A 22,656-nucleotide genomic window follows, 5' to 3' on the forward strand; every position below is an offset into this window, starting at 1 on the left:
GAAAAATCAGACAAAACAGATAAAATAATTCCAATTACTGTATTCATTTTTATTGTACATTGTTAAAAATAATGAATATTCTGTATGAGTGACATGAAAGACGGACATGTTACATCAGTTATCATGATAGGGCACAGTCTGTTAATCTCCAGTCCAATGATGACGGCACTGATTCACCAAGAGATACATTCTTGACCACATCTACTGCACGATCAACGTCTGGATATCTAAAAGTTTGTAGACGTGAATGAACATTCTGCCCATTAATGTTCACTTCGAATGCCCCTGAAAAGAAACAAGAAAAACTAGATAAATGTCAAGTGTCTAAAGCAAAGTTAAATATTCTAATTTCATAAAATATTGGATACCTGAACGATGATCTTCTGCTCCTGTCACTGTTGCAGTCGGAATAGTGTTTTGGATTGCTGCAGCCATCTCATCAAAGGCTGCTTTTCCTCCACATGGAGTGCTGCATAAAAGAAAAAAAAAAACAATCACCATCAACTTTTTATTGCTGAGGACAAAAAAATAAATATTGAAGACCTGCAGGTAAACAAATATCAACACTTATACTATTTATTAGCAGTCAAAATGCATCATGCATACCAATACGTAACGTGCACATTTACTTTGCTCTGTTCCCTTTCCATTTACTACTTCCTCCCAACCTTGTTGTTTGTTTGTCTGTTATCTTATCTTTTGAAAAATCTTAACACCACCACAACACTCCCAAACATCAAAACATAACATGCCAGCAGACGAAATGGAACTGTCACTAAAGGTTTCCCACGTTATTCACAGGCGTCCTTTCTTTGCAGGATGGTAGATTAAATTTCGCGAACAGTTCACAGAACACAGGCACAATTTATGAAATAAAGGCACGAAAATGACACAAGAGGTTTTTCTGTTGAGAGCCGCTACAGAGTTTTCCCTCGAAAAATAGGTAGGTTCAAAAATTGTTGGTAACAACGTCGAAGACCTGTCAAGTAGTTCAAATTCCGCGGGTGTTGCTTCGGTTTGGCCAACACAAAAAGTAATGTTAGATACATGGGCATGAGGCACCAGAAGTCTAAATCAGAACTTTCAAATTTTTCTTTTAAAAATATATATTTATGATGCTGCTTTCTTTATTTAATCTTAAGTTTTGTACTTTCCAATCTTCTTTTTGTTCACACTTGAAATACGCAAGGGTTGGCTACATGAAGTTTTCCAAGAAAAATTACTTTGGGAAAAGGCGTACTTGGGAATTTTTACTCATGCTAATGCACGTGTCAATGGATACACGGAAATATCAGAACTACGGTCCGCTGCTTTAAGTTCCCCAAAGAACGCTCCTTAACCAGTTTTAAAGCCTCTATCGATCTCTATTTAGGAACGAAAACAGCTGACTACTGCAGCCAATAGAAACTCTCCTTTTAGTCACATGACCAGTCCAGCACTTAGCAGTCGTATCAGTTGTGTAGAGGAATGCCTTGTCATCGGTAATTCTTTGCATTTTATCCTTATTTTTGCCTTTCTGCGACCAACGTAAGTTGTTATTCAGGTAGATGAATTGTCGCTCTACACGTTCAAGTTGTAGTCGAAACTGTGCGTCGAGTTCCTCAGCTATTGATCGTGGTTGAGAAGCACTTGGGGAGCTCGGAGATAATGGGAGACGCCATTTTCTTTCCATTAGTGATGTCTGGATGATCAAAATTTCTCTGTTGTTTCGTCAACTTGTCAGTGCAGTAAAGTTGTAGACCCGTGAGGTAAAATTTGGCTCTTTGTTGCGCACTTTATTGCGTTGCTGTGCCCATTCGTTCTCGTGCTATTGTTGCGTAACTGCTTTGAGTCACAGCATTCGACTTCCAAGTCCCTGACAAAGGTGAAGGAGCACGTCACGTTTTCGTCGATGTATCTGTCGCTCAGCCCCGATGTAGAAGTGGCGTGTTGCAGCCTGCGTCGTGGGCAGTCTTTGTGCACATGCAGGAAGTGGCCTGGTCGATTTTGGCCACGTTTAACTGCTGCTTTGGTTACTGGCTGTCCATCAGCTGTTCCTGTGTCTTGCAACAGTTCACTCATTGGCTCAATAGTGTGTAGCATTCTCATGTTGAATAAGTTCTGTAGTGTGCTCACTGCAAACTTGTAATTTAGTTGCTGTGCCAACTTTGCTAGATTTTCATAGGGTCTCTGGTGGACTCTTATCAAATTACGGGCCAAGGTGCGAAGCAATGTTTTTGTTTTCTGTGTATTGTAGTATGTGCATATTTCCTCTCATCATGCATTATTTAATGAAGTGATAAAGGGCTTTTAATATTCAACTCACAGGAAACAATTTTAACTTGTTGCTTATTTGTGACTCTTTGTTTTGAAAGTGGTAGTTACATGATCTCCTTTGTCAACAATACATGAAGGATTTATATGTAGTTTTGTTCTTATGTTTGACCTGATGCGTCTCCTTGTTTTTCGCAATGATTCTATCATTCGCATATTGTCATTAGAATGTTGTACCTAGTTTTTTGTCTCTCCGGCTTGGAAACTTATAAATTTTCTGCTGTTTGTTTTCAGATGCATGCGGGCATGAATTAGTGGCGACTGGCTGGATGAGGATGCAGTGCAGTGAATTCTTAATATCAGCCCTCATTTAAATCTTCGACTGTTGTTCCCCATTGGTCTTCTTGCCGTTAAAATCTTATGATAGTGTCCCTTCACATACGGATGGTGAGTGTTGATTCCTCTTTACTATTTGTTAGTATTGTTTGACATAAATAATCATCGGATCGCAAATTAAGGTAGCGGCTGCTGCATTTTTATTGCAACAGTTATGCTCAACAATTGCCATGACGATTCCTCTTGTTGATAGTTTGCAATCAATCCAAGTATCCTGAAGCAAGTTTGGTACTGTAGTATCTGACATGTACTTTGCTGGATCACCAGTGTCGTATTGACACCATGCATGGCTTTGTGCAACATCTGGGCTCTTCATGATGGGGTCCGTGATTTCGCTCTGGACATTGAACTCTAAGATTGGCGTTCGACGAAGCGTCGCGCAATACACCTCTCGAAACGAGTGAGTTGGTGTTGATGACAACGCCAGCACAAACACGCGCACTGCTCGTGTGTGTGTGTGTGTGGGGGGGGGGGGGGGTGCGTGGTCCGCGGGAACAATATTTTGAACTAGAGCCAAACAACGGACTGGTTGCTACTCGTCGGAACTCGTACGATAGTCAAGTCCAGACGCGTCGACTGCCGCTGCCGCCCCCCTCTTCCGCTCCTTCCCCTCCCCTCCCCTCCCCACCCTCTCCTAACTAGCATTGCGCTGTTCGGCCGGAGGTTGCCAGTGCGTCAGCAGGTGTCAATGTGTGATTCACCCGGGCTGCCAGGTCCAGCAGGGCCCCGCGGTTTGATTCACAGCAGCGAGATCGCCGAGTTAGTGAGTGACAAAGCGCTGCCCGGCATGACTTGGCGCTGCCAGGGGTTGCTTGGTCGGCGACGCGTTCGGCCTTTGGACTGAGCGATTCCGCTGCCCGCACTTCTCGCTCTGTCTCTCTCGCACTCTTGGCGTGTGCCGTCGCGGTGCGAGAGAGACAGAGTGCGAGCGGCGGCGGGACTGGGTGGGGCCGAGGCGTGGCAGTGGCAGCCCCTCGGGCAGCCCCTCGGGCAGCCCGGCCTCTCGGAACGGAACGCCGTGATGCGATCCACAGCGCCACGCTCCGGCTCCAGGCTTGTCCAGTCCTTCCAGTCGAGTCCAGGCGAACGGGTTGGGCCTGGAGTCCGGCCTGGACGGGTCGGAGGCACGCCACGCCAGAACGAGCCCCGCAGCCCCGCGACGTCGTGGTCGCCGCCAGGCTGGTTGTTGACAGCGCGGCGCGGCCTGTCGGGCTGCCAAGCACTGCCAAGGGGCCAGCGGCGGCCAGCCACCCCGAGTCCTGCCCGCTCGGCCCGGGGAAGTCCTGTAGTGGCGGCGCGTGGCGTGGCGGCGCACTGTATACTCCAAAGCGAAGGGTGCGCGGAGGCTTCGGCCTGCGACAGCCGCCTGATCCCGTAGGATCGTTTAGTCGCTGCTTGGAGTAGGCCGTACGTACTCCCAAGACTGCTGTCTCTCTCGCTCCCGAGACGCTTCGCGTGTGCGACGGAGACAGCGACGCAACAAGCCTTCGGGCCGTCCGTCGTCGGGGCCCCGATGTGACGAGCGATAGCCGTGTCCCTTGCTTGCTCGCCGTCGTCCCTTGGCCGTGCCCGTTGGGGCCGTTCCCCCGGCCAGCACACTGTTTTCGCCCTGGCTCTGTCGCACCCCGACGGGACGCCCCACGAGAGCGAGGGAGACGGCGGGTCGCTCGGCGGACTGGCTGGGCTAGGCAATCTCCGGGAAGGCCGAGCCACTAATCCTCGGACGGGGCGTCTCATTGACCGGCCGGGGATTTCGCCATTACGGGTTTTCGGAGCGGAGTCCTGGCCGAGCCTGGCCGAGCCCCATTGAGTGGCCAACAGGTTCGACGGTGGCGCGTCGTGGCGGAGGTCGAGCTCGCCGTCCCCGCGGCCGGCCAGCAGCAGACTGATTCCGAGCGTCGCATTCGTCGCCGTCTCTCTCGCACTCAAGGGGCGTCCCGCAGAGGTGCGAGAGACAGAAACAGCGTTGAAAACGACTCTCGGAATGAGTCTGCAGGCCGCTCGTCTCGTCGGCAGCCTTGCTCGCCTGCTGGCTTGCTCGGCGCTTCCTCTTCCCTCCGCGCGTCCGTGTGCGTGCGCCGCTCGTGTGCCCGCCTTTGAAGCAGACGCGCAGGTGCGAGGACGGAGCGACGTCCGAAAATTGGCTTCCGCGATGCCCCCCCCCCCCCAGTCTCTCTCGCTGGTCTGTCCGTCTCGTCCATCTATCTGTCCATCTGTCCGTCGATCCGTCGTTCTATCCGCGACAGAGGGTCGGCGATTCTCATTGAAGTCGCCGCGCCGTTGTTTCGACAGGCCGGCGTTGGGGCGCGATGCTCGCCTATGCTCCTCCCCATCCGCACCCCACCCCACCCCGCCCCGCCCCCCCGCCCCGCCTCGTGACGCAAGTGGCGGTACAGTCCGCGGCGTGGCCGCAGCAGCCCCGCGCCGCTCCTAGGGCCACAGGGGCCACTGGGGCCACGTGCCCGGGTGACTGTCACAAACAGCTGGCCGCGCCGCAGCGCCGACGCCGCGCGTCGCACCGAGCTTTTGTATATATATACAAGCACACACACACATCTGTGCCGCCCGGCCGCGGCGGTGTGGCGGCGCCAGGAGTGGTTTTTCACCCCGGCGACGCCGCGGGGACAGGCGACGCGCCCAACAGCCTAGCAGCGCCAGCGCCGACGCGGACGAGGTGGTCATGCGACTGGCCGGACTGGCCCGGCCCGCCCGCCCGCTTGTTTTGTTTGCTGCTCGCCGAGGCGGCCGAGGCTGGCGGAACTGCACGCGTGACCGCGACGTGACCGTGCCTGACCCGTGTTTCGGCCGGCCTATGGGCGATGGGCCCCTGCCAGTGGCGGATCCAGAGCCGGCCTGACGGAGGGGCAACGTAGTATAGCACTTCTTGCCTACCGCCAGGGTACCGCCAGGGTCAGAGTGTGGCTTCGAGGCCCGCTGGATCCGCGCTTGCCCTCAGCTGGCCCTCGCTGGCTTTTGCAGGGTGGCGGCCGAGGCGGGACTCAAGGGCAGTGGCGGCTCGGGCTCGGCGTTGCGCCACGCCCCGCCACGCTCCGCCTCCTGCTTGCCGCCTGCCCGCGTGGTGCTTCGCCGCTTCGCGCTCGGCCGTTCGAGGCTGCAGGTTGGGCTATTTTCGGGGGTTGTTCGTTGGGTCCGTTCCCCCGGCCGGCTGACTCGCCGTCTTGCCCTTTCTTCTCGCGGAAGTGGCGCTGCACTGCGCTTCCTTGCAGTGCCGTGGCGTGCCGCGTGGGGTTGACGGTGACCTCGTCAAGAGGGGAGGGTCACTCGTGCGGCAGATCGAGCACGGGGAAGCAGCCGCTGGCCTTGAGGCCGTGTCTTGTGACAGGCGCGGATCGTGGGGAAAAGGGGCGGGCGGGGGGGGGGGGGGGGAGGTGATGGTTTCATCCCCCGTCCCCGTTGAAGGTAGGCGTCAGGGACAAACTGTCCGTCCCGGAGGCAAACGGCACTGCTTCACCCCCTCCTTTGGAAAACCACGTTGTCGTTGGTGTGCACGCGCCAGAGGCAGCTAGAGGCCAGACTGGTTCGGATGACATTTAGCTCGCCGCCGTCGTCCGTTTGTTTGGCGGTGCAGGTTTAGGGTTTCGGCCGCGGTGGCCGCCGGGTGCGCCGCCTTTAGCGCCCCACGCGTCTGTCCGCCACACTGTGCGCGGCAGTGCAAAGGCAGTGCCTTCCTGCCGCCTCAGGCCTTTCCGGACGGGCCGTGCTAGGCTGCGCGCTGCGCTAGGCTGTATGCGCATCTTTTAGCATGTCCGCTGTTTCTGCCCACATCCCTCCCCCCGCCGTGCCTCGCCGTGCCTCGCCGTGCCTCGCCGTGCCGCGCCTTGCCCCGGTTGGCTCTTGGCGCGTGGCAGTTGCGGCGCTGGCTGCAGCCCGCCAATGTTACTTCCCCCGCGCCTTTATAATTAGAAGGAAAACTGTGGCAAGGGATCGTTGCTTCCACCGCGGCGGCACGGCGGCCGGACGCCCTCGCGCCTGCAGGTGTGAGTGTGTGTGGGTGCGCGTTGCGTGCGCAATGCTATTTTTGCAGTGCATCGGACGATAAAGGCGTTTTAATTCGCCGACGACGCGGCCTGACCTTGCTTGCTCGCCATGCGCCGCTCTGCGCTCTGCGCCTGGTGCGTGGCGCGGCGCGGCGGCCGCGGCGCTGTTGCATGTGTGATTGTGGCCGTCGCGAGGTCGCCGCGCTGCTGCGCCCTCCTGGGTCCCCTGGGAACGGCCACCGCCGCACCGCGCTCATGCCCTGCTCCGCGATCGCCAAGAGGTCCGCGATGGCGCCGCAGCCATGCCGACGGGCAGGCCGCGCTGTCGCTGCCGCCGTGTCGCCGCCATTGCCGTATGGTAAATGGGCGAATGCCGACGAATGCGCAATGTGACGCGAAGGACGCGGCGGGCCGACCGACTGCCGGCCCGATTCAGAACGGCGCTTTTGTCGCTCTCGCGCACTGTTAGGCGTCCGCTGGGAGCGCGAGGGAGACAGAGCGACTGTTCGGCGTCGCTCGGCAGTTCGACGGGTACACTGCAAGGCGGCGGATGCGAGCGACGGGTCCGATCGGGCTGCACCCTGCGGACTGATTCCGCGAGTCGTCGCTGTGTCTTTATTGGACGCCCCATGACGAGTGCGAGGGGACAGAGCGACGCTCTCGGTCTTCTTGCAGGGGAAGTCCAGTCCGCCGATGCCACGGGGGTGGGCCGCGCGGTGGGCCGCCAGCGCGGCGGGGCTGGGCCGGCGGGGCAGGGCGGCCATGGCCGGGCGACCGACCTTGCTGAGGGCGACATCGGGGACGCCGGCCGCGCCGCGCTGTAGGGTTTTGCGGCGGAAATCCCACGCCGTAATGCGCTTTGCGTCGCCCTGCCCGTGGCGTGGCGTGGCCGTGGCGATGGCACTGATCCTTGTCTTATCAGCTGATGGTGATAACGTCACGTCGCGGCGGGGCGGCGGCGGCGGCGCGGCAGCATGCACTTCTGCAGTGAGCGCCGCCGTTGTGGCCGCTCGCCGCTCGCTCCGCTCTCGCTCGTACGTATCGCGAGGTCGTGTTGACTCGCCGGACCCGAGCGACCCGAACGCGGACCCGAACGCGGACCCGAGCGCCGAGCGCAGCGGGCGCGGGGCGAGGCGGGTCGCGGGGAGGGGCTGCGCCGCGGCGCCGAAGCGGACCCGAGCGGAGCCGAGGCGAGCGGGGACGGGTTCCGAGCGGGCCGAGAGAGTCGGCAGACGTGTGTTGGGGTTAGTCGTGAGCTGGGCGTCGGGGGCGGACCCACGTCCGTTGTCGTGGCTAGGGCCGCTGGGCAGACTGGCAGACACCTGCTGAGTGTTCCCGCAGTGCGCGGTGCATCTTGAACGTGTTCGTACTGGTCTCTGTGTGATCGCGTGTGTCCCGAACAGCAGCAGTCGTGTTGCGTCCGCGTGCGACGTGTGTGTGAGTGAGAAGAGGTGGTGCAAGTGGGGGAGAGATCGCGAGCTGGTGCGGCCGAGCGATTACCCTGACGAACAAGTCGTGTGATGCTTCTTTGTGTGTGAAGTGATGTGTGCAGTGCATCGACCTTTTGTTGGATTTATCGCAGCGTCCTGCTGGCTTAGCTGACATCGGTGGATACCTAGCAAGTTTTCTTATTTTCAATCTTCAAATTAAAGGTGGGTGCCCCTCCCGGCTGACGTCATCCATTGTGTTTATGCCGTCTTCCGTTGCGTCGGCCAGCCAGGGTCTTACAGTGCCTCCCCCTTCGGACGAGTGCGCACTGCGCAGCATGCGCAGCAACAGCAGTAGGCCCCTTCCTTCCCTCCACCCCTCTCAAGGCCTTGACCCCCCTCCCCCTTCCCCTGTCCCTCAGGGCGTCGCTCCGTGCACAGCAGCTGCAGCTCCATCCCCCTACGGCCCTTCGGCCCAACGGCCCCAACGGCCCTAGCGCAAGGCGAGCGCACTGGTGTACAGTCCGCCTCGAAAGTGGAGCCCAGGCCCACGCCACGTCGCGCTGACGCAGCAGGACTTCCCCGACGCGCCGCACGCTCGGCTCTTGGCTCGCAGTGCTGGCTGACGGGCTGGTCGGCCCTGGCTTTGCCCTGGCCGGGGGAAGGGGACGGACTGCTCGTACACGATAACCTCCACAGTGCGAAACCCACTTCGAGCCTCGCAACGTGGAAACCTTTCGATCGCGAAAACGCTCCGAGTTGTGATCCTTTTGGCGGCGGTGATGTGACTCGGGAGGCCCGTCCCGTCCGGTCCAGGCTGCTGGCCGGGCCAAGCTGGCCGGGCTGGCCGTCGGGTCGCTTCGCCGCTTCTCGTTTCAACCGATTGCGTCGCTCCGCTCGCTCCACCCGGAGCCTGGTCAGCCTGGTGGTGGTGGACTTGGAACGCTCCAGGAACGCAATAAAAAGAAGCAGTGGCCCTCCGCTTGACATTGATGCGTCGGCCCGTCGTCGGCGGGGAGGCCCGGGGGTACAGGGCCCCAGGAGGGCCGCGGCGTGGCCGGGCCGTGGCTCAGGCCGTGGCCGCGCGGGGTTAGCCGGGGTCGGCGCTCGCGGGGTTTGTTTGTCTGTGACGCGCTGGCGGGGCTGGCGGACGGGTGCGAGGCTGCGAGAGTGCGGAGGCACGGCGTGGCGGAGGACCTCGAGGACGGCAAGGTCGTTTGGGACACATGCGGCACGACTGGAAAGGCCGGGGGAGGGGGGGGGGGGAGTGTCCGCGGCGCGAGGAGCAGGAGGGGGGGGGGGCAGTTCATTGACTGCCGAGGGGCGGAGCGGCGCCGCGAGTGGGCGGCGTGTACTACGTTGTACGTACGTTCGGCGTCCTCGTCGTCGGAGACTCTCTGCCTGGGCTTGGCAGGCTTGGCGCTCCTCGAGTGGCGGTGCGCCGCGGTGCGCGAAGCGACGCGGAGCTCTTGGAATGCGCCGCGCCTCCGCCGACTGATTCCGAGAGCCGCTCTGTCTCTCTCGCTCCCCTACGAGCGCGAGGGAGACAGAGCGACGGGGTCTCGCGGGATCGATGCCGGTGCGTGGCTGCGTCGGTTGGCCGTGGTCGTTGGCATTCCGGGGCACTCGAGTGTGTGCAGCGGAGCAGCGCCGACTGATTCCGCACGTCAGCGTCGTCGCGGCCGCCGCTCCCTCTCTGTCGCGCTCGCAGGGCGGCGCGCGTGAGTGACAGAGAGGGGGATGGTGTCGGCCTGGGAATTCGGGCGGCTGGAGCGAGGCGGCGGCTCGTCGATGTCGATACCCCGTCGAGGTACTTCACCCCGCGCCCCTCGCGCCGCGCGCCGCTCGCCGCGCCCGTCCATCCCAAAACGGCGCAACTGCGTCGTCGCCGGCGGTGCGGCCGCGGTGCGCGCGCGATGTCCGCCGCGGTGTCAATACCCCCGTGTCGAGGTACTTCACCTCGGATCCGCCCGCGGGTATGCGGCCGTTAGGTTATCGCCCGCCGCGCCGCGCCCCGACCGGATTCTGGAGTAGAGTCTGGCCGCGGCGCGCGCCAGCTGCACCACCGGCTGTTATCGCGACGCCGCACGTAACGCCCGTAACGCACGGCGCGGACGGGGCGCTCGACGCGTCGCCAGCGTCCTTGGTGGCGGAAGGGGCCGCCGGAGACCGATTCCGAGCGCACTGTCCTCTCTCGCCCCTTACGGGATGGCCCGTGAGTGCGAGAGAGACGGACTGACGAGAGCGGCGACGCTTTCGCGTCGACGGCGTGGTGGCGGGCGGTCCGTGCGTGTGCTGTCCTGCTGGCTGGAGGCTCCAGCAGCGCTCCAGCGCGCGGCGGCGGGTTTCCCGCACCGAGTCCCCCGTGGCAAGCAGGGCCAAGCGAGCATGGAGGAAGAAATGAATGAATGAATGGCGAAGTGGTGGTTTTGAATGGACGGCCGTGGACTCCGGACGTCGGCGGCGGCGGCCAGCCGGCCGGCTGGTCCCACGGTCGCGTTCTGGTGCGCTCTGGTCTTCTAATCTGGCGGTTGGGCGAAATGATGACTCAGGCGGTGCGGCGCGACCGTGAGTCACGTTGCTGTTGCGTCACAGGACAGGAGGGCGCCGCAGTCGCGTCGGCGCCGCGCTGCGCAGTGCAGTCCAGCGAGGTGCACACATGCGGTGCGCGGTTTAGCCTCTTGCGTTTCGAGGATCGCGTTTGGTCCGAGCGTTTAAGGGTTGTTACCACTGGAACCTAGAACCATCGCGGGCAGCAGGGCGATTCTGGACGAACGGTGCTCTCCCACCGTCAACTGCCCTAACTTGGACCAGCTGTTCCAACTTTGCACAGGTTCTCAACTAGTAGAGTGTGACGCGCACTGCCGGTCTAATAATCTAGTGTCTTAATTGTCGAGTGACGGAAATTAGGACCGCTGTGTTCGGAATCAGACGACAGCATTGGTTGGCGGCGGCGAATTGGAATCAGCTGACATGGAAAAGGAAAGGGGGGGGGGTGTCATACTGCGCCGTTGCAGTGTCACACGCGTCCCTTTGTCGAGGCTGCACTGCAAGGCGAGTGCGGCTCGGTGCGGCCTCCGTGCATGCACCTGTTGGGCTTCCTGCCTGCAGGCTGACGCCGAACGCTGCAGCAGACTGATTCCGAGAGTCGTTTTCGTCGCTCTGTCTCTCTCTCGCACCCGTGCGGGACGCCCCACGAGTGCGAGAGAGACGGAGCGACGGACGGAAGCGACTCTCGGAGTCAGTCGCTGTCACTTTCGCACTCGCGCGGTGCGCCCCATGCGTGCGAGGGAGAGCGAGCGACAAGCACCGCTTCGGAACCGGCCCTGCAGGCGAACTGCCGCCATGCTGCCGCTGTCAAGGAAAGGGGAGAGAAGGGGGAGGGGGGGGGGTCGACCTCGGCCGGCGCTCATTGGTTTTCCCTGTCGACTGGCTGAGCCCGACTACCGTGTCCGCCGTGTCGCAAGCCGCGGGGCGCGGAGGCCGCTCCTCTCGGGGTGCGCGACGACCGCGACGACGACCCACGGCGAACCGCTGACTTGCCCATCCGTCGGCGGCGACGACGTTTGGTGACGATTTGGCGGAAAGATGCTCCGGCCCTTGCAGTGGCGCGTGGTTGACGAGCCGCCCCGCGGCCGGACCGACCAGCGACCGCCGTGCGAGCCGAGTGCGCAGCCGTCGCTCTGTCTCTCTCGCACCCATACGGGACGCCTTATGAGTGCGAAAGAGAGAGAGAGAGAGAGAGACGGCCGCGAGGTGTGCCGTGAGTCTGGCCGAGACAATGGTATCGGCGGCGGCGGGCTTTCTTTGGAAAGTTTTTATTTGGCGTCTCCAGCCGGATGCGGACCGTGGAGCGCGGTGCGTGTGGCGCGGCGTATCGCCGATAAGGCGTCGGGGATCGGCCTGCCTCTAGGCCTGCCGCCCCTCCAGGCTACGCCAGGCCAGCCGAGTCGCTGTTCTTTTGGCCCCGCCGGCGGCCACACTACTATACGGCGTCCAGTGGCCATGGTCGCCGTCGTCCTCGAGGTCGTCGCCGTGCTCTCCTTTGCCGTCCCGGCCGTCCTCGCCTTGATTAGCGCTTCGCTGGCCGTGCCGCAGTGGCGCGCCAGTCGTCGCTCTCTGTCGCTTGCGTGGAGCTCGCCGCAAGGGTGCGAGAGAGACGGAGCGATTGAGCGTCGCTCGCCACACTGGCTAATAAGCTGGCCGGTCCGCCTGGCCTGCCTGCCCGATCGCCGGGAAGGCCTTCCTCGGCCGGCGTCCTCTCCTTTCACTGGGGGCGCCGTCTGGGTGCGAAGCGCCACGGCGCCCCGCCCCGCCTCGCCTCCTGAGACGCGGAGTCTCCGTGTCGCCGACCTACTGTACGAAACAGTTTGTCTAGTGTAGGCACTGCTCGCCGCCTGCAACGTCGATAGGCCACTCGGTCCCCTTTCCAAGTTCTACTTTCGCAGTTTTTGCCGCCGACGTTGAGGGAGTTTTGCCGCGAGCGTCCCGGGGCTTGCAGCGCCGCCTCGGTGCGCGCTTCGCACTGGCGGCCACTCTTGGGCAACTCCCGGACTGCGCTTGCCGCGCCTTGGTACGCCTTGGCGCGCCGGCATCCTGGCGGACCTGGACACGTCCTGGAACGTCCTGGAGAGCCCTGGAACGTCCTGGAAGCACGGCCGGAGCGTCCCGGGCTCGTCGTCCGGCCGCGGCTGCCGGCCGGGGGGATGCAATGCGGGTCCCGGCTGCAGCAGTCCTTTGTAGTCGGACTGTCTCTCTCCCACCCCGCCGGGACGCCGCGGGAGTGCGAGGGAGACGGGGCGACTCTCCGGGACCGGCGAATCAACCTGCGGCTCGGCCGGAAGAGTGAAAGTGGGGTCGATTTTTGGCGGCGTAGCGCAAGAGCACTGCAAGAGCACTGCAAGAGCACTGCAAGAGCACTGCAAGAGCACTGCAGGAGCAGGGCGGGGGAGGCCAGGACGCTGTGCCGTCGCTGCTGGGCGGTCCGCAGCCGCCGCCGCCGCTGCAGATTCATATCCTGCCATTATTTATTTTTTACGCCCAGCTTATTTTTGCCTGCGACCCTGTTCTTGGTGCCGCTCGCTCCTCGTGAGTTCCCGGCTGGCTGGCTGGGCTTCGCCGGCCTGGAGCTGAACGTGTGTGTGTGCGTGTGTGTGCGCGTGTGTGTGTGTGTGTGTGTGTGCGTGTGTGTGCGTGCGTGTGTGTGTGTGCGCGGGCACACCTGGCCTCCTGGTGGGTGGGTGGATGCAGTAAAGCCGACGAGGGGGAGGGGGGCACGCGCTGGACGGGGGATTGGCTTCACGCAGAAGCTCGCCTGCCGGGCGCTTCTTCGCTCCTCGCTCGAAATGTCAGCCTTCCTCTCCGCCTCGTCTTTGGAGCCCCGCTGCGCCGCAGCGCGGTGCATCGCTCTGCATCGCCTCCCCGTGTGCTCGTCCTTCTGGGCCGTCATGATGACGCCTGTCTGTCCGTCCGTCGGCCCGTCCGTCAGTCATGATGACGCTTGCGTGTCTGGCTGGCGTTGTTGCCACGTGTCTGCCTGCCGCCGCCTCGTTCCGAAGGAGGGTCTCTTGGTCGCTCTGTCTCTCTCGCTCCCGCACGGGACGGCCCTCGAGTGCGACGGAGACGGAGCGACTGAACGATCCTCGGCCGGGCGATCGGCGTTCGGAGCGTTCGGAGGTGTGCTCGCGGAAGTGGCGACATTCCATTGAGGCTGGCTTATCTGGCTGGGCCTGCATGGCTCGGAAGGGCGAGTCGTTTTGGTCGCTCTGTCTCTCTCGCACCTAGACGGGACGCCCCATGAGTGCGAGCGAGACAGAGCGACGAAAACGACCCTCGGAATCTGTCCACCGTTTATGGGCCAGTCCGGGTCACACTGTAAAGAGTTGGCTGGCCCTGAGACTAGCCTTCGCCCGGCCTCCGCTAGGCTAAGCCGTCCTTCGGCCCGAGTCACGGTGAATGTCTGCGTGCCGTGCTTGTCCTCGCCCCGGGCGCGCTGCCCGCCTTGGGGTTGCATGGCTGGCTGACATGGGTGGTCGCCAGCACAGCGTCATGTGGTGTGCGAAAGAAACCCTGCGCAAGGTATACTTGCTGGAGTAGGATCTCATGTCTTCTGACGACCAGTGGCTTGAACGGGGTGCGGCGCAGTCGGTCATTGCAGTTGGTCGCGGCCTCGCCGTTTTGGCCGTTTTCCGGCGAAGCCAATGCGGACATGTTTATGCCGAGCTTGCACAGCCGACTGAATCCGAGAGTCGTTTTCGTCGCTCTCTCGCACTCGTAGGGCACCGCCTATGGGTGCGACAGAGACAGAGCGACGAAAACGACTCTCGGAATCAGTCCGGAGCTTTGCCGTCTCCGCATTGTCGTTTCCTTTTCACCTGTCGGGGTGGCGCTTCGCTGCGACTCAGACTGCGGTCTCTCTCGCACCTTATTCGTGGCGCCCCTCGAGTGCGAGAGAGACAGCGACGGCATCAGTCCGCTGCGCTTCCGTGGCCAATGGGATTGGGATTCGCGATGCCTCGCGTGGAATTGTGGAATTTGTGCGTCGCTTTGTCGCTCGGCGCGGCACGGCGTGGCTGCGGCACAGCCCCCGGGGCTTGGGGTTTATTTTAGCAGTGTCCGGGCATTTTTGTGTGCCGGGTGGGTGGGGATATTGCATGGCCCCCGGCTCGGCCGCCGCTGCTGTGTGGCGGCCGTTGGACCGTTGGTGGGTGGGGTTCCTTGCACTTTCGGTTTTGTAAACTGAGTCTCTCCCCTCCACTCCTCCTCAGCTCTCCTCCCCCTCCGTCTCCGCCCCCGCATCCCCATTCCCGATTGACGGGAGTGTCACGAGCCCCCTCCCCCTCCCCTCCTTTTCGTCCCGGCTGGATGGCTGGATCCCGTCTGGCACAGCAGGTAGTGCGACCCCGGCTGGCTGCTGCAGACGGATTCCGAGAGTCGCTCTGTCTCTCCCGCACCTTTACGGGATGCTCCATGAGCGTGAGAGAGACAGCGCGACGAAAACGACTCTCGGAATCAGTCTGCCGGCTGCACCCCCTGTGTCCGTCTGCTTCGGGGGTGACGCGGTGGCCGGCCATGTGTGCTGCAAGTGAAAGTTTTCTGTTGTGAAAATTGCGGCCGGCTGATTCTGCACCGAACTGTGCTCGTCTTCTTTGCGTCGTCGCTCCGCTTCGGACCCCAGGGGGGTGCGAGAGAGAGCGCTGCGGATTGGCGGCGCGCTCTGCCCTTGTGTGACTTTGCGGCCGAGTTGTTGCCCTGCTCCGCCTGCTTGCTCGGTGCCCTTGGCGTCCCTTGGTGCCCTCTGCTCTGCTCCGCCCGCATCGTCCGCGACTCGCTGCCGAAAGGGCTGAGTGAGGTTGCTGCTCCTGCCCCCCTCCCCCCTCCCTCCGCGGGGCCTTCTCCGCTCAACACGACGGCTCGATCGATTCAATTGCAAATTAGAAGTTGGCCGCGCGCTGCGCCGCAATGGAGGCTCCGGGGCCGCGCCGCCCGCGCCACGTCGCCGTCGTCGAGTTGGCCGTCGTCTCCTCGTCGGCGAGGCTGTCGTTCTCCGGGGGGCTGTGCCGCCGTCGCCTATCTCTCCCGAGGAGCGACGGCGACCTCTGTGGTTTGGTTTGTGTTGACGCTGTGCGCGGGGGTGGGGCCCTGCTGGCCCTGCTAGGCCCTGCGGCCAGGCGGGGGCGTTCCACTTTAAAATCGATATGGTACAGCGCGCGGGCCGCGCAGGCCTGAAAGCTACCCCGAGGGGGGCCGTGGCCGAGCGGCTGGGTTTGATGCCGCAGTGGAAAAGGCGAACGGAAAGTGAAAACGGCAACAGGCGGGCGGCGGGACTCGAACCGGCGGCGGCGCGGCGGCCTTCGCTTGGTGCCAATGTCGCGTCAGCAGCAGGCCGGCAGTCGAGCGGTTCCGAAGAGTCGTTTCGTCGCTCTGTCTCTGTCGCTCTCGTGGAACTCTCCATAAGAGCGCGAGAGAGACAGCGACAAACCGATCTTCCGAATCCCCTGGCAGTGGCGGCACCGGGCTTATCTGTCACGCGGGCCAGCCGTGTCAATTCAAGGGTGTGTCTGTCAGGCGTCGCGATACACTGTTTTGTTTTTGTTTTTTTTTTGCGCGCGGGCAGCCCAAGAGTTACTACGTAGTAAGTTTTAGTTTGGTGGGGGGGTTTAAATGAGCCCCGAGCTTGTCTTATCTGAAGGTTTGCCTTCTCCTTTTTGCTCCGCGCAGCCTCGCGGTGCCCGCGGTTGGCACGGTTAGATCGGGGTCGGATAGGGCGCCGCGGCCCGGGCCGCTCGGGGGGCGTAGCGTACGTCATGGACGTGTCGCTGACTGAGAGTCGTGTTCGTCGCTCTGTCTCTCCCGCACCTATACGGGACGCCCAATGAGTGCGAGAGAGACAGACAGAGCGACGAAAGTGACTCTCGGAATATCAGTTCGCAGGTCGTTCGGTTCGCGGTTGTCCGTCTTGCATCACGGACTCGCGCTGCCGTTTTTGCCTTTGTGCCTTTTGCTTTTTTTTACGGCTGGAAATGTGAAATGGACTGGCGTGATGGGCCGTTGGGCTTGGCCGCGAGGAGAAGGTCGTCCTTCGGCGCGATGGGGATGGCGCGGAACGCCACGCCCCGCCGCCACGCCCCGCCACGCCCCGTCCCGCCACGCCCCGCCACGCCCCGCCACGCCCCGCCACGCCACGCCACGCAGTGTTCCTCCAGGCACAGTTCCTCTGCCGCCACGTTGCGCCGCGGCGTTTCTCTCTTGGATGATTTGACGCGTGTTCCCGTCGAGAGACTTGCCCACCAGTCGAGCGCGATTCCGCACGAGTCGCGTTTCTGTCCCGCTCGCACTCGTGACGAGTCCCGCAGAGGTGCGAGAGAGAGAGAGAGAGGCGCGTCCCCTTCGCCCCCCCCGGATTTGTCGTCATCCTTTTTGCCCCCCTTGTCTCCGCACACCGTGCCCTGGCCTTGAGTGCGCCGCCGCGCCGCTGACTTGCCTGTCCTTCTCGCGTCTGGAACAAAGTGAACAACGAACGATCTGGCTGGCTGGCCGTGCGGCCGTGCGAGCGTGTTGCATAAGGGCGTGGAGGGCCGGCGAGTAGCCATGGGCGTAAGGCGTTGCGCGGCCACGCCACGCCACGCCACTTTCTCCTGCCCGGCTCGCCCGGACCTAGCCCAGCAGGCTGGCTGGCTGGCTGGCTGGCTGGCTGAGGGTGGAATGGTGGTTGGCCAATGCGATCCGAGTGGCAAGTGGCGTAGCCCAGCTGGACGAGTCCGAAGGGCAGCGTCGTTGTTTTGCTTCCCCGCTCGCACCCCTACGCGGCACCCCAGGAGTGCGAGGGAGACGGAGCGACTGAGCGACTCCTGGGAATCAAGGCGTCTGTAAGGGTAGGGTCTCCTGGAGGGTGGGCAGTGGCGCGGGTCTTTGGCGAGTGTACTGACAATTCCCCCCCCCCTTTCTCTTCCCCCAAACCGCTTGCACGTGTGCTGTGACCGTGTGATGCCTTTCTTCGTGAGATTTCTGTGAAAATCTCGCCGGGGAGCGTCGAGGGGGCGTCCCGGTTCGGTTCGGCGGCTTGCTCTCTGGGAGTCGATAGGCCTGTGCAAGTACTCTGCGTCCCAGAAGTGGTGGCTTGGTTAGCGGCCAAGACGCTGGCTCGCTCGGGCGGTACAGTTTTCCCAGTGGGACGCGGATTAGACGGAAGGAGGTCAAGACTGCGGGGCCGCCGGATGGTGGGCGATTGGTTGAATGAATCCGATCCTCTGCCCCCCCCCCCTCTTTTGCAACGGCCCCAGGATATGATAGTCCTGGCTAGCCGTCGCAGCCAGCCAACGAGGCTGCTTATCATTTCAAGTCAAGGTCAGTCGAGGTCAGTTCGGAACACAATCGATAACTCGGTTTTGATTAGTTGCTTCCTATCGTTGCTGTGACATCCTCACTCCTAGTGTGGTGACCCGCTCCGCACCAGGAAGCGGTGTGTAGTTTTCCACACTGTGCACGTGCACGCTGTGTGCACAGTGTGTACGCTGCAGCCAAACGAGCTGGGAACAAGCGGCCGCGTGTGTGGCCGTGAATCGGACCGACCGGAGTCGCTTTTTCTCTGTTTTTCGAGCGGCCCAGGCGCGATGCGAGGCGCGAGGCGCGGCTACGCCGGCGAAGAGAAGAAAAACGGTGAACTGCGCAGTTTTCGCTTCCTCTCGCCGTCTCTGGCTCTGTCTCTCTCGCGCACCGGCGGCTGTCTCGGTGAGCGGGAGAGAGACGGACTCGCCCCACGGGATTCTTTGTCCGCAAGGCGTGCGCGGCGCGTGTCGTAGCGCACGCGCTCCGTCCGCATTGCCGGGCTGCAGACTTGATTCCCGTCTCTCTCGCACTCGTGGGGCGTCGCGTACAGGTGCGAGAGAGACGGGAATTTACTCTCGGTGCGGCGCGCGGGAAAGGGAGAGGATGGCCTGGTGTCGGCCTCGCGGAGCGGACCGCCCTACTTTGGGTTCCCACGCGGGTGGCTGCCGCGGCCGGCCGGCCGGACGGCCACTGAGTGTGAGTGAGTGGAGGGCTTGGCGCCGCCCCTGCGTGCCCCTGCCGCCGCCGCCGCCGCCGTCGCCCCGCTACTTCTGCACGCGGACCGGCCGCGCCGCGCCCCGCCCCGCCCCGCCCCGCCGATGTAAACATGTTTTGAGAGTCGGCGCGGCATGGCACTTCCTGTCTCGCCGCAGCTGCCGCTGTTGCCGGTTCTCCGCACCTCGCGGGCTTAGCTGCGGGTTCCCCCCCCCCCTTTTCTCCCAGGGGGGACGGGCCCCTGGGCTCGGAGGGGGCAAGGGCCACATTAGCGGTTCCATGTCCAACCTGCGCGATTTGGAAAGGGGGGCTGCGGGTTCCAGCACCGGGACTGCGGAAAGGCTTGCGCAGCCGTGCGGGCGTTTTTGGCGTGCGGGAGTCGACTCGAATCAGCCACTGAGGGGACCTCCATCGTGCTGCTCAGTACTATGCTGGTGGTTGATTTCGCACAGTGCTGATGACGCTCTGTCTCTCTCGCACTCATGGTGCGCCCCGTGCAGGTGCGAGAGAGACAGAGAGGGGGAGCCTCGCGGCCGTGAACGGCTCGATGTGTTGTGATGTGTTGCGGCTGCAGTGCGGGTTTTCGGGCCGAGCAAGTCAAGGGCGCCTGGTGGGTAGGCCTTCCGGAGGCAGTCGAGACTCACCAAGACCCGCCTAGACGATTCGTCTAGGCCAAACTCAGCCTACCCAGACCCTTCTAGGTGTGCCTGCTGCTTTTGCGACGGCCATCTGACGAGGGGGCAACCACGTACGGACACAAGATTTCTTAGGAGAAGAGATATCATCGGATTTCGTCCATTTTTAGTGTTAATTCTGCTTGTTTTTTTGGTCTTCATGGGGGAAGATTTTGGATTTTCCAGAGATTTCTGGGGCTCCAGGGACACAGGATTTCTCGAGTGGTTGCCCCGCGCCACCTGAGCAGAGTCTACCGAAGGCAGACGGCGCGCTTGGTGGTACTAAAGGGCGAGAAGCTCGTTCCCCTTATAGCCCGGCCCGGTGCCTCTCCGCCCGGCTTGGGAATTTGCCGCGGGCCCGTCGGCCTTCCTTCCGCCACACTTGACCCCTCGGCGCGCTGACGCGCTGACGCCGCTGCGACGACGCGGCCTTTGGGTCGGATCGGATCGGAACGGGTCTCGATTCGGCCGCGGCGGTTTTCTATTTCGGACGGGGAGGCTGGATGGAAGTGCGTCGCGTTTGGCCGCTGACAGTGTCGCTGCGCTCGTCCGGCACACTGAGAGGCGTTTCCGTCGCTCTGTCTCTCTCGCGCCTGTTCGGGACGCCCCGCGAGTGCGAGAGGGACGGCTGTCTGAATCGGTCTGTCTCGTCTTCTCGGGGCCGAAGTCCGCTCCAGGTCCCTTTGTTCTGTGCTGTTTATGTTTGCGTCTCCGAAAATAGGAGCGGAGCGCTGCCTCGCGGCTCGTGACGTCACGATGTCGGCGACGCGGCGACTGCGTCACGCGATGCCGCGCGTTGCCCAGCCCGGCGGGACATTGTTTTGAAAGTCCGTTCCCTTCCCCCACACCGTAGTCTCTAGATAGCCGCCTGTGAAGGTAGGCAAAAGGCCGCAGTACTTTACACCTGTTCGCGCCCTTGTGAGTAGGCGGGAAGTGTTGCTTTACACCCCCCCCCCTTTTCAACCCCCCCCCCCTCCTCTGGATCCGCCACTGGTACACTGGTTTGTGGGCGAGTCGCCCCGGGCCTGGCCTGCTACGCGGTGCTCGGGGCGCGGCCCGGGGGCTTCGGCCTTTCGGCCCGCCTGGCATTTCCTGCACGGCCTCCCCGGCGGTCTCTGTCGCTCTCGTGGGGCGTTCCGGAGGGGTGCGAGCGAGACAGAGCGACGAGACGGTGGGCAGGGGGCGCTGACGAGCCTGATCGCCGAACCCGGACCTGCCCGCGTGTCCGTCCATTAGGATCGGCGGCCCCCTCCTCCTACTCCTCCGCGCCTGCGGAGTCCTGGGCTGTTTTGATCGAGTCAACAACACACAGCGTCGTAGTTGTACAGTTGGCGACTTGTTTATCTTGTTTTTCTTGTTGTTGTTTTGTACGCGCACGTTGACGACCGCGGCGACAGTCGGAACGGGTTGGTGCGCGCTGCGCCGCGTCGCCGCGCCTCGGCAGCGGTCTGATTCCGAGAGTCGTTGTCGTCGCTCTGTCCCTCTCGCACCTATACGGGACGCCCCGCGAGTGCGAGAGAGACGGAGCGACGACAACGACTCTCGGTGCGGCAGGGCTGCGGCCTGCGGCTCGGCCTTCTTTGTCTGCTCGCAGCAAGTTTGCTGCGCCGCGGCTGCGCGCTGCGCCCGGGCCGGCTGGCCTTGGCAGGGTGACTGAACGGACGGACGGGCTGGGCTTTGTTCGCCGTTGGCACCCGTACGCCGCGACCGCTGCGCGCACTGTACGTACCGCGACCGCGCTGCCGACGCCGACGCCGCGCCGACGGCCGCGTCGGTCTCGCGGGGTTGGCGGTGCACCGCGCGTCTCCCCAAGCCGAAAGCGGTTCCTGGTTGCAGGAAGTTCCTGGGAAAAACCAGGAACTGGTTTTCGCCTGTAGGCGGTGAATGCGCACCTTTTGATGCTGGTCCATCCCCTCCGGACCTGCCTCCGGCTGGATCCGCACCCTTGCGGCTGCCCGTCGGCTGCCTCGGTTTCTCGGGGAAAAGGGTGGCCGTCGTTGTGGTCGCCGCGTGGTGCGGCGTTGTGCCGTGGTCGACGCGCTGCCGCAAACTGATTCCGAGAGTTGTTTTCGTTGCTCTGTCTCTCCCGCACTCGCGGGGCGTCCTCTTTGGGTGCGAGAGAGACAGAGCGACGAAAACGACTCTCGGAATGAGTCTGCTGCTGGCGGGTTGTGTTGTGTTGTGCGGTGGCGGCCGCTAGGTGGCCGAGGCGGCGCGGACGGCGCGGTGCTGTTGACCCCGCACGGACGGGTGGACGCCCCCGCCCCGTCTGACTGTCTGTCTCTCTCGCACCTGCACGGCACACGGCTCGCCCCTGCGAGTGCGAGAGAGACGGCGACCACGATGTCGCGCGGAATCGCCGAAGCGCCCCTCCGCGGCCGCGATGTGCCGTCGCCCCGCGGTAGTTGCTGTGTTGTGTGTTTGGTCCTCGTGTTGACGGCCGTCTCGTCTTGTTGCAGGTGAGGCTGGATTGCGACGCGCTGGCCGGTGCCGAGTGAAGCCGCGAGGCAGCAAGGTAAAGGAAAGGGCAAGTGGAGGACCAGAAGTATCCGATTTCGAGAGTCGTTGTCATCGTACTACTGTCCCCCTCGCACCTCCAAGGGACGCCCCTTGAGTTCGAGAGAAACAGAATGACGAAACCGACTCTCGGAATCAGTCAGCACGTGCGGCAAGCATTTGAAACGTGTCAAGCCGAACCTTGGAATTGCACTTTTGAATTTTTTACGGAAATTTTTGGCACGATGACGCGCGTGAGCTCGCACACAGCCATGCGTTGCGAAATGAGTTTGTCTGTACGATCGAAAATTCGCACGAACGAACAAAGACACCTACCGGAGCCTGTGCGTGCGCGTATGAGAGTACAGTAGTAAACCGACGACGGCGTGGTACACTCTGGAAAGGCGTTTCGGACAAAAGGAAAAGGCTTTTCGTTTACTTTTGCGCTGTCGGTGCGCACGCGCTCATTGTTGTTGGCCGCTGCGTTCTCGTCGCTCTGTCTCTGTCCCTCACCTGGACGGGACGCCCCGTGAGTGCGAGAGAGGCAGAGCGACGAGAACGACTCTCGGAATCAGTCCGCAGTGGCGTAACATGGGAGTCTGCTCGGCTCGCTTCACTCTCATTTTCATAGAATTACGATGCCCCTGCCGGCCTGCCGGCGCGGCGCCCCCACACCGCAAGCGCCCCAGCGTCTCCTCGTACCGCACGGTGCGCCGTGCGCGAGGCGGAGTGAGGCGTTGTCGCGGTGGTCCTGGTGGTCCTCGCCGTGCTCGGTGCTTTCCCACATCGCGGGCCGGACTGATTCCGAGGAGAGTCGCTGTCTTTGTCGCGCTCATGGGGCGTGCCGTGGCGCGAGAGAGACAGGCTGAC

At 62.3% G+C, this 22,656-nt stretch overlaps 2 protein-coding genes across 11 annotated transcripts in view; one reads left to right on the forward strand and one right to left on the reverse strand.

Annotated features, from left to right (window-relative positions):
- Positions 1 to 28: 28 nt before the first annotated feature.
- LOC117649061 (migration and invasion enhancer 1) lies at positions 29 to 998 on the reverse strand. The gene is made up of 3 exons (XM_034391455.1): positions 607 to 998; positions 369 to 469; positions 29 to 285 (listed from the first exon to the last, which is right to left on the reverse strand). Exons 1-3 carry the CDS (start codon positions 648 to 650, stop codon positions 122 to 124), a joined length of 309 nt encoding a protein of 102 aa, XP_034247346.1. The 5' UTR covers positions 651 to 998; the 3' UTR covers positions 29 to 121.
- A 327-nt stretch (positions 999 to 1,325) lies between these two features.
- Positions 1,326 to 22,656, forward strand: part of LOC117649058 (AN1-type zinc finger protein 6) — a 34,864-nt gene continuing 13,533 nt past the window's right edge. For 2 of the 10 annotated variants that reach the window (XM_034391442.1, XM_034391448.1), the window contains exons 1-3: positions 1,375 to 1,527; positions 2,548 to 2,700; positions 21,750 to 21,805. The gene's annotated coding sequence lies outside the window, so the exon portion shown is untranslated. Of the gene's footprint in view, positions 1,544 to 1,596; positions 1,749 to 1,846; positions 1,865 to 2,181; positions 2,201 to 2,547; positions 2,701 to 7,875; positions 8,300 to 21,749; positions 21,806 to 22,656 lie in introns of those variants that run through there. The other 8 variants (XM_034391451.1, XM_034391452.1, XM_034391443.1 and 5 more) reach the window with 7 other exon arrangements.

The sequence above is a fragment of the Thrips palmi genome, unplaced genomic scaffold (assembly GCF_012932325.1).
Source record: "Thrips palmi isolate BJ-2018 unplaced genomic scaffold, TpBJ-2018v1 HiC_scaffold_4, whole genome shotgun sequence".
In the NCBI taxonomy this organism is placed as follows: Eukaryota; Metazoa; Arthropoda; class Insecta; order Thysanoptera; family Thripidae; genus Thrips; species Thrips palmi.

Excerpts from the sequence above, each read along its gene's own strand:
- LOC117649061 (XM_034391455.1), bottom strand. The coding sequence starts at position 650 with ATGGAAAGGGAACAGAGCAAAGTAAATGTGCACGTTACGTATTG. Across the intron at positions 470-606 it reads AATGTGCACGTTACGTATTG|CACTCCATGTGGAGGAAAAG; the intron begins GTATGCATGATG and ends TCTTTTATGCAG. Across the intron at positions 286-368 it reads AGCAGAAGATCATCGTTCAG|GGGCATTCGAAGTGAACATT; the intron begins GTATCCAATATT and ends GTTTCTTTTCAG.